General features: G+C 45.5%; 1 protein-coding gene across 1 annotated transcript in view; it reads right to left on the bottom strand.

Moving 5' to 3' along the window:
• STAB2 (stabilin 2) overlaps positions 1–10,297 on the bottom strand; it is a 168,907-nt gene that overhangs the window by 47,491 nt on the left and 111,119 nt on the right. Inside the window, exons 35-41 of the mRNA XM_012650245.1 lie at positions 10,106–10,201; positions 8,933–9,128; positions 7,353–7,448; positions 4,677–4,722; positions 3,748–3,824; positions 2,282–2,407; positions 462–535 (exon numbers count right to left, since the gene is read on the bottom strand). Coding sequence (XP_012505699.1) covers positions 462–535; positions 2,282–2,407; positions 3,748–3,824; positions 4,677–4,722; positions 7,353–7,448; positions 8,933–9,128; positions 10,106–10,201 — 711 coding nt within the window. The remainder of the gene's footprint in view (positions 1–461; positions 536–2,281; positions 2,408–3,747; positions 3,825–4,676; positions 4,723–7,352; positions 7,449–8,932; positions 9,129–10,105; positions 10,202–10,297) is intronic.

Raw genomic sequence — 10,297 nt, 5'->3', positions numbered from 1 at the left:
AACTCCTGAGCTCAAGGGATCCTCCTGCCTCAGCCTCCCAGAGTGCTAGGATTACAGGCGTGAGCCACCGCGCCCGGCCAGAGCCTACAGTCTGATCTTCTGCTGTGGCACATGCATTTCAGGGCCTCAAGCTAAAGAAAAAAATGTGGGATTCTGGGCATCAGAAAGCTGAAAGAAATGGGAGCACTTTTGGGGACATTCTAGTTGTTTGTGGAATCATGTGGTATTTGCAGATGGCTACTTCTCCCCACTCTAGGGGAGCCCCTTCTCCTGGTACCCTTTGTTCCCCCATTTCTCCTCATTCCCAAAGAATGGCCTCCTGTTCTTTCATAATTTCCCCTAAAGTACTTATTTTCTGCTTCTGCTCAGAGGTCAGTCCTCAGCCTCTCTCCTCAGGCCTGTGTCTAAAGACCCAGGAGTTTCCTTCTAGGAAACCTAAGGACCTGGGGGGCGGAGTTCACCTGGTTGGGTCCCGTTTGCGTGCACTCTGCGTTCCTGTCACAGCCACCGTGGTTCTCCAAACATGGGTTGATTTCTTTAAAACAAAAAGTCAACACCTGGCATGAGAATCAAGTCTGGTTTCCCAGTGAAGGCATCTTGAGGGGCGAGCTAGGAGGGCTAACTGACCAAGGGGAACAGGCAGCAAAGTGGGATTCAGTTTTCTTACAATTCTGAGATAGCAGGAACCCAATGGGGGAAGAGCTAGTTCCAGCAGAGGCACAGTCAATAGGCTTAAATCTGTCTTCTTGAGAAATGAATATGAGCATTTGCGGCAAAGTATTAGAAATAATAGAATCTTAGAGTCTAAGCCAACACTGCTATGAATGAAGAGACAGGAATTTTAAAAATCTTTTGCAACCATCACAATCTAGATTGGCTGGGGGAAGATTCATCAGTCGATGCTAAACTTAGGAGAACATTTTGATGAGGAGCAAGATGTTTGCTTGGTGTTAAAGTATGTCTCCACTGATTGCTTTTTAGTAGCAAAGGGGAAAAAAATAACTCTACAGTGGAGAAATCAGACAGCACCTTGACTGAGGGGTCAAAATTAACATCATGCACGAGGGGCAGAGGGGAACCCAGTGCCGATGGTGTGATATCCTGAGAAGGATGCAACATCCATGACATTCAGTCCTGGAACATGTAACCTGAACCTAATCATGAAAGAACATCAGACAAGCCTAAGATAAAGGACATGCTATGGAAGAAAAAGGAGTTGGGGCAGTCGACTACATCCTTCCAAAATGTCAATGTCATCAGAGACAAAGCAGGGCTGAGGGACTGTCCCAGATGAAAGGGGACTAAAGAGATAATGACAACTAAATGCAATATTTGACTCTAGACTGGACCCTGCACTGAAGGAAGTATTGTTGGAAAAAAAAAAAAACGTTATTGGGGCAACTGACAAAATTAGAATACAAATAATAATTAGATAAAAGTATTATATCAGTAATCAGTTTACTGAGATTGATAACTGTGCCGTGGTTATGTCAGAGGCTGTCCTTATTCTTAGGAAATACACACTCAAGTATTTAGGGATAAAGAGAATATAATATGCATAGCTTACTCTCAAATAATTTAGAAAAAATATGTAGATTTCAAAAGAGAGTAAATGAAAACAACTGGGGCAAAATGTTAATAAGTGAATATAGGTAAAGAACCACGTGGGTCTTTTTTGTACTATTCTTGCAACTTTTCTGAGTGAATCTTTTTTTCCAAGTCAAAAGTTAAATTCAGGCAACTTACTATGATATGCCTTTATGGTAGAACAGTGTGTGGCCATTAATGTAATGAATCAGAGGTATACTTATTTTCAGGAAGAGTTGTTCTATCATATTGCTAAGATCATAAGCGCTATGTATCATGAAATGTCATTTTCATTAAAAAAATACATGTCTACGTAGCAAAATGGGGTCATATGACAATAACAGTGTTGTCTCCAGAATTTTTTCCCCAGCCTATATGCCTTCTTTTTCCAGAGTGAGAAGGTGCTACTTATATAAAAAGAAACTAATAAAAGTTTTAAAATTCAGTCATTGCCATCATGTTTAATTAGAAAAAGTTTCTCTCCTTTTACGCTTCCTAAGTGATTTTTGAACATTATAGGCCTTCATGCCCCTGTGGTCACATTTCCCCACCCTCGTCCTTTCCTGCCCAGGCAAACCAGATAACGATCCCAGAAGCTGCAAGTCCTACCAGTAAGAGCTCACACGTTAGAATGATCGTGTAGGGCTCTGTCTCTTACACGGTTTCTGCTGACGGATGAGGGATGGCCACCTACCCAGGCACACGATGCCGTCGCCCGTGTAGCCCGCCCTGCACACACAGGTCCGCCTTCCCGGGGTGGTTCTTTTACAGTCAGCCTTGGCAGAGCACCCTCCGTTGCTGATCTCGCAGGCGTTGATTGCTACAGAAGGGAGGGGTGACACACAGTGGAGGAGGGAGAAGGGAAAAACTCACTGATGCAATTTTACTTGAGTCCCTGAGAGATGCAAGACACTTCAAAACTACTCTGGCAGGCACCGAGTGCTCACTTTAGCAGCACATATGGTCCGGCAAGCATTGGGGTAAAAATGGCCAAATCCCCAAAAACAGAGGCCAAGAAAAACATTCCAGTTCTTTGTCCCTTCCAGCTGTTTTTACCAGCATACTATGCATATCTTACTGCAGAAACATCTGGGGACCAGGGGCAGGGTACCAGGCATTCTAGAAGAATCCCTAGGGTAAGATGGTCTAGAAAGCAAGAGGGTGCGTTCATCATCCAGCTCCACCAAGGTGGACCGTGGCCTGCCAGGACACAGTGCTTACGGGAAAAATGACTCTAAGATTTTCCATTTTTCCAGCACCAGGCACTGTAAGAACATTGGCTCACGTTTACCGAATGCTCGGTGCTAGGGCTGTTGTAAGCATTTCACAGGTATTAATCCAGGTTATCATCACCCAACAACCCAGTGGGGGAGGCTCTCTTATTAGCCCCAACTTGTAGATAAAAAAATGGTAAAAAGAGCAGTCAAGCAACTTTTCCAGGTAATGTAAATGATAAGAACTTAGATTCGAACCCAGGAGTCTGATGATGAGGCCGGGTTTTTCACAGCTGCATCATTCTGCCATTGTACACAGAGACGTCATTTAACCTCAAAACCACTCAGCAAGGGGGGTAGTTTCATGTTTACTTTAAAAATGAGCTGACTGGTCTCAGAACAGTTAGAAGACCCACCCAAGGCCATGTGGGTAGTAGGAGGAAGAACTAGGGCTCAAACCCTTTTCTGTCCTACTCTGGAGCCTCCATGCCTCAGCCATGCCCTAACCCAATCGAATCAGTGGTTTGTAAAAAAAATTGACACGTAATTGTACATAATGATGTTGGGATACATGTAATGTATACGATGATCAGATCAGGGTAATTAGCATATGCATCATCTGAAACATTTATCATTTTCTTGTGGGTTCCCAACACAAATCAGTGGTTTTTAAAGCAGCCCAGGTGATCTCAGTGGCAGTCAAGGCTGCAAGCTACTGCACTTGTACCTTGAAAACAGGTGCAATGACCCCGCCCATTCCAAAACCAACACGTCCCATTCATGAACAGTTGGTAGCCTGTCCCCGGGCACAATCAGCTGCCTGTTACATGCAATGGACCATCAGTGGCTGGCACCAGCTGCCCAGGCCCATTCAGAGTGCAGGGACACGGATCCCTCAACAGCCTGTGCAAGCCTTGCCGGCCTCCGCCGTTCCTTCTTCACTTGCCTGTGCAGACTGTCCCGTTCCCTCGGAATCCTGCCGCGCATTTGCACGAGGCTGTGCCATCTGGATCGAGAAGGCAGCTGCACCAAGAAAGGGCAAGCGGTGTTTGTAGCAAAGCACTCGACACGCCACCACGTGACTCTCAATGCCGCTCAGCCCTGGCATCCTGGACCCTGCCCCTATGAGGCACTCGGAGGTCCTGCCTAAGCCTTGGGAGGGGAGTCTGTTCCAGCCATGAGCTCACTCAGCACAGACAGCTAAGGGCAGTCGTATAGCAGGCAAACTGTGGCGTGTGCACATGCAGGTGGCAGCCCAGGAATAAGGAGGGTAACTAGCTATGCGCTTGGGGCTGTGCCTCATGCATTGCTTCATGTCATCTACACACTGTCCAGTAGCCCCAGCAAGTGGGCATCGTTATTATTCCCATTTACGGATGAAGAAACTGAGAGTTCGAGAGATTAGATAATTGACTCGAGGTCATGCAGTCAGTGAAAATGATAGGGGCTGAATTTGAATTCAGGTCTAACTCCAGCTCCCGTGTTCTTAGTTAATGAAGCCTCCGCGGAAGTTAGGAGTAGGAAGCCAAGGAAGGCTTGGTTGAAAGTCAGGAGCAACGTTTTCTGAAACTGAGGCCCACCGGGTTTCTTTGGCCTGCATGAAACAGACCTGGTGGCTTAGACTGGGCTAACAACTGGCATTTTTGTCGATGTGCCAGGTGATTCAGATGGCAGCTTGCTGGAAAGCCTGGATCTGGTAAGTTGATGGTGGCCTCTTCAGAGATATTTTTAGTTTCATACTTGAATTTATCCTAAACTCTCAGAAATGGCGTCAGGAAACTACTCTCCTGAGGATAGGGCCTGGGGTGGAAACCATTGCGGAAAAAAAAAAATCTCCTTTGTATTGTCCCCAAAGAAGGCCCAGAGGGTACATACTTGGCGCTGGTGTGGCACGTCCCATTGCAGTTGTCTTTTGTGATCGCTGAAAAAGAGAAGCAGTTGCCTCATCAGCCCTCTTTTACTAAATCACACTTGAGAGTTTTTTTTTTTTTTATGCTTGGTGCTAGGAAAAGACTTACTTCCTCGCAAGTAACTGGTATGTAGCACGTGAGCTTTGTGAAACTACGTGACCATGTAAATCCTTTTTTACACGGGCTGCCATGAAGCTTAGAGCCAAATCTGGAGGTTGGATGCCCTGATGGACCATCTCCTGTTTGCCAGGCCTTGTGTGAGGCAGGGAGATTGTGAGCATGGGTAAAACAGTATTCTCCCTTGAATAGGACTGTGGGCTCTTACCTCTGGGTGTTTATATTTCCCATGTTTCTTTTTGCTAGTTTATTCTTTCTAATTTTATTCTCTAGTTTTTCATCCTCTTTTTTTTAACAGAGTGATATAAACAAGCAAACGCATAATTCTAAATAATATTAAAAGATTTTTGTATGTGTAGAAATAGCCCCAGGCTTGGCACACAGCAGGGACACGCTATTTATTTACTGAATTAATTTCTAAATTTCCTGAATATGGCATAAGTTATTGCTCTTGGATACCTAGCTAACAGATATTCCCTGACAAGAAGGGATCCAGAAAGAAATCATTAGAGTTGAGGAAAGAGGAACCCTTTGGGCAGGATGCTCAAGCTGAGAGCTTTTGGGATAGAAATCTTACTAGCCCTGGCCAAGTCACACAGAAGGGCCTGCAACAGAGACCTGGCTGCAAAAGTGGTCTGGGGGAACATTTCGGACTTAAATGGGCTGGAGTGGATGCAATGCAATTTTGTGCCTTTATTTGTGTTATTCCTTGAGCCTAAAAATCTCTTCATTCCTTACCTATTGAAATCTCAATCATCTTTTAGATCCTCCTCTCTGGAACCTGCTTTAAGTCTTTGACCCAATGCAATTAATTGGTAGTGACTACAACAGGTGCCCCTTTGAGCAGGATTTAGTACCCCTAGTTGGCCACAGATGGAGAGAGTGCAACAATTGATTAGTGATGTCTGCCGTGGACTTGGGAGTGGGAAGTTCGGACTGGGAGGGTGGAGTTGTCGTCCTTGCTCTAGTCTAGAGGCTCTTTGCTTTGCACTCCACACCACAGTTTTGTTCTGTGTTTTACTGCACACATGGCTTGGAACCATTTAGACTTCCCACTTAAGCTCTTTTACCAACTCTTAACTCTGCATTACTTTGATTTTAGCCTCACTGGGAGCTTTGAGCAAAGACACCCCCTCTGACAATCCCACATCCCTGGAGCCCTCACTGGGCTGGTGGCCACCTGTGATCTCCTCTTAAGCCCCTGCCCCAGGAGACAGGAAATCTTTCATACCTGCTTCCGGGAATATTCTCTTCAATCCAGCATTAGAATGATTTTTCTTTTTCTTTTCCTTTTTTGAGACAGAGTCTCACTCTGTTGCCCCTGGTAGAGTGCAGGGGCGTCAGCCTAGCTCACAGCAACCTCAAACTGCTGGGCTCAAGCAATCCTCCTGCCTCAGCCTCCTGAGTAGCTGGGACTACAGACATGTGCCTTGACGCCTGGCTAATTTTTCCATTTTTAGTAGAGATGGGGTCTCACTGTTGCTCAGGCTGGTCTCCAACTCCTGAGTTCAGGTGATCCTCTCGCTTTGGCTCCCAGATTGTAGGTGTGAGCCAACCGTTTCATGGCTTCCTGGTGGCTTTATCAGGAAGTTGAACCTCCTTACCCTTTCACGGTCTGGCTCCTCCTACCACACCACTCTAGCCTTTTCTCATTCAACTCTCCTGTTCGCCCTCATATCCCTCTCATTCTGTAATCCTTTGGTTCCCTAAATGTACAGCGCTTTACCATATCTTTGTGCTATTCCACATGCTTCTTTCTGCCTGAAATTTCCTTCTCTCTCATCAATCTCACCTGAAGCACAGTGAGAACCATCAGTGCTATGAGGTAGGGTTGGAGGAAATGGGCCTTCTCAGACCCTGTTGCTGGGAAAATAAATTGATATTACCTCTGAAGGACAGCTTGGCAATAAGTAGCAGGTGGATCGTTTGAGCTCAGGAGTTCGAGACCAGCCTGAGCAAGAGCGAGACCCCCGTCTCTACCAAAAAATAGAAAGAAATGACTTGGACAGGTAAAAATATATAGGAAAAGTTAGCCAAGCATGGTGTCGCATGCCTGTAGTCCCGGCTACTCCCAGGCAACAGAGTGAGACTCTGTCTCAAAACAAACAAACAAACAAAAAGTGTGGCACTGATGTATAACAGAATATTATGTGGAAATTAAAAATGAATGGTATCTATCTTTATTCACATGGAAAAACTTCCGTTATACAGTGTGAAGTGAAAAAGCAGCCTACAAGACAGTGTAGAGTACGATGCCCTACACATACGTTTATACACCTAAAAAGAGGTTGGAAGCTAATAAAAAATATCAGTAATAGTTCTTTCCTGCCTTGGGAGTATGAGTAATTTTATTTTCTTCTTTCTGCCTTTTTTTTATTTTACAAAATTTTTACTGCACAAAGGAATTATGTTTATTGTCAGAAGAAGTAATGAAGGTGTCATTCCTGTTTCAGAAAGAAGAGAGCGTGGCTGCTGCGAGGTGAGGCTAAGAATGGATGGTGCATACTGAAGGGCTCACTCTTACCACTGTCACATTTCACTCCGCGCCAGCCAACGTCACATTCACAGGAGCCGTCACCCGAGGGTCCCTGGTTGCATCTCCCATGGACGCAAGGACACACTAAGTGGAAAGACACCTACGAATCATTAGACTCTAATCCATGTTCAATAACTCATTTGTCATTTACTGGGTTCACATCATTGCACTTAATTCTCCAACCTGGTTCTATTGAATCATTGTCTTTAACGGGGGGCTCAACTCACGGGAAGGGTAGGGGTGCAAGAGACAGAATCAAGCTGGTTAACAGATAAACCAACTCACGCTGCAATAAAGAGCCTCAGAACACAGTTTTGGGACTGTGTAGCACTGTGAGTGTGATACCCATGCAGCACCAGAGTGTCCTCAGCCAAGGTCATCTGAGGGTCCAGGGTTATGTGGGACCTGTTGAGATGGAACCATGCTTGTTCCCTAACAGTGGACTTCAAAAAGAAACCCATTTGATATTGGGTTTGTATGAGCCTGGTGTGGCCCTGCTTTCTTCAATAATATAGAAAGGCTGATTCTTCTGTTTCACAGCAGAGTCATGAGCCTCTTTGAGAACTGGGTGAAAGCTATGGATGTTTTCCCCACAGAAATGCATTGAGCTTTGGAGCTTTGCTGGACCCCGTGAGGGTCATCCGTGGGTCCCAGGTTAGGAACTCCTGCACAAATGCAAGCAGGTAATTCTTCCAAATAACACAGAAAAAAAATCAACACTATAATTCTAATTATTGTATGGCCCAATTATAATGATTCAATTATATGTTAATTTTTGTCTGGCTTAGGCCAGCTGATGAGAAAGCAGTGATAGCCAAGTCAAGTTTATGTTTTTTAGTACTAGGTAGAACAATGCTTTGTTTTCTCATCATGGGTTAGGAAACCTGTCCTCCTAAGTCACCCTCTCACAGGTGTGTATTCCTGGGCACAAGGAAGTCCAGGTGCAAGAATGCAGATGACTTGGCTCAAACAAATCAGTATTTTTGCAAAAACAACTTAAAGCATGTGGCTTGTTGATGGTGAATCAATAGAGTAATCGTTTATAAAGAACAGCATGATTTAAGAGCAAGGGTTTGGAGTCAAGCAAGGTATGCCAAATCTCAGTTCTGCCTCTCACCAGGTGTGACCTTGGGAAAGCCATTCAACCTCTTTGCCTTAATATCCTCATCTGTAAAATGGGTATAGCAACACTCAAGTATATAAGGTTCCTGTGTGGATTAAATAAGATAATGTGTGCAGATCTGTTTTTTAAACTATCGGGCAATGTCCACAATTGAAAGCTTAACCACGATGATTAGTGTGCACAGGCAAAGACAGAAATGTAGTTGAGCAGATTGGGGATGGGTTGGTAGGTCCAGGTTAGTGACTGAAAACGTCTGGAAACACTGCCCTATGCAAATGACAAAACACATGTTCTTATGATTCACATTGATAACAGTGGGTGGGGTTCCAGCCCGCTGGGGAGACAGGCCAGGTAGGAAGCACCTGCCATCACTCTTTTCCCGCATGTTCCAGGTGGGTTTCAGAAGTTCAGGAGCCTGACTGGGGGAGGGGAGGAGGGGGCGCACCTTGGTCGCAGTGGATGCCGTACTTGCCCTCGGCGCAGGTCTCACAGGCGGTGCCACTGAAGCCCACCCCACACTCACACACGCCCGTGCCATTTATGCCATCCAAGCAGATGCCGTTACCGAAGCAGGAGTTCTGGGCTTTCCCTGGGCAGGGCTGGCACTGAGGCCCAAAGAAACCAGCACAGCACTCCCTTGTCTGAAACAGAAGGACAGGGCTGGATACACACTCTCGCCTTTGGGTTTTGTCCAGCCTCAGTGCAGAAATCCTGCTGGGGGGGCGGGGGCTCTGTGTGCACCTGTGTCTTTGACCTCACACAGAGGGTTGAGGGATGGGGGCAGGACCCTCCGAGGACTGAGTGAAGCTCAGCAATTTCCAGGGGTGCTAGGGACAGGACCAAGGCTCTCCCCGGGAAGGCGGGCAAGAGGGAAAGGAAAAGGCAAGTCAGACAAGAGGATAAAGAAAAATGAGAAAGGAGGAGAGGCAGCAGAACAAATTAAAGAAAGATGCATGTGATGTGGGAGAGCAGGCCGTCCCAGGGTTTCTCCACCCCAAACCTGGGCCGTTTGCACTGATGTCATTTCATCTACGACTGACGGCACAGGATGTCTGCTTGGTTTTGGCCTGTCTTTACTCTTGAGTGTATTAAAACAAAATCTCTTCTAGCCCAGAGCTCTGCAGCTTCAGGGCCAGACTACCCCACCTTTGCTAGGGTAGGCAGAGGTTATGTCTAGTCCTCTGGGAAAGAAGCAGAACAGGAAGTTGTAAATAAAATTCCAAAACAACAGTGGTGTGCAGTTTTGGGGTCCTGTTTTCTAAATGACCCTCATACGTTATCTTCCCTTAGTGAGTGGCCACTTGCTCTGTCTCTGGCTTGCAAGTGTGCTCACAGATCTACTTGTGGGAACAGGGAGGTCCTCTTAGCCTCTTACTCTCCCCTTTTTTCATCATGCAATTGAATATTGTGGCATTTACCTATTTGCTGACTTACAGGGCTGTTCTGAGTTTTATTGCCACCACTGCCACTTTGATTGACAATGACAATGAAGATGATGAGGAGGTAGAGGGTATGGTAGCAAGAATACGTGCAAAGACATTTTGAAAAGTATAACAAATGATCGAATTTCCCAATGTTGCTGCAGTAATTAGAAAGATGATCAAATTGTCATACTCACAATGACAGTTCTCACACATTTTGGCTGGCACCCAATGGCTACGGATCGTTTTCCCATGAAATAAAAGGTATAGATGCATTTCCTCATCTCATCACCCTATAAAACAGTAATAATTATGTCAGCTTGTAAATTAGGAAAACACTTTCTGATCTCTAAAGTGAGCAGGTGGGTGATGCATTGCTTTCTGATTAG

This window comes from Propithecus coquereli, unplaced genomic scaffold, assembly GCF_000956105.1.
Source record: "Propithecus coquereli isolate 6110/MARCELLA unplaced genomic scaffold, Pcoq_1.0 Scaffold316, whole genome shotgun sequence".
NCBI classification, from domain to species: Eukaryota; Metazoa; Chordata; class Mammalia; order Primates; family Indriidae; genus Propithecus; species Propithecus coquereli.
The sequence above is the reverse complement of the archived record's forward strand: the minus strand, read 5'-3'. Positions and strand labels throughout refer to the sequence as shown.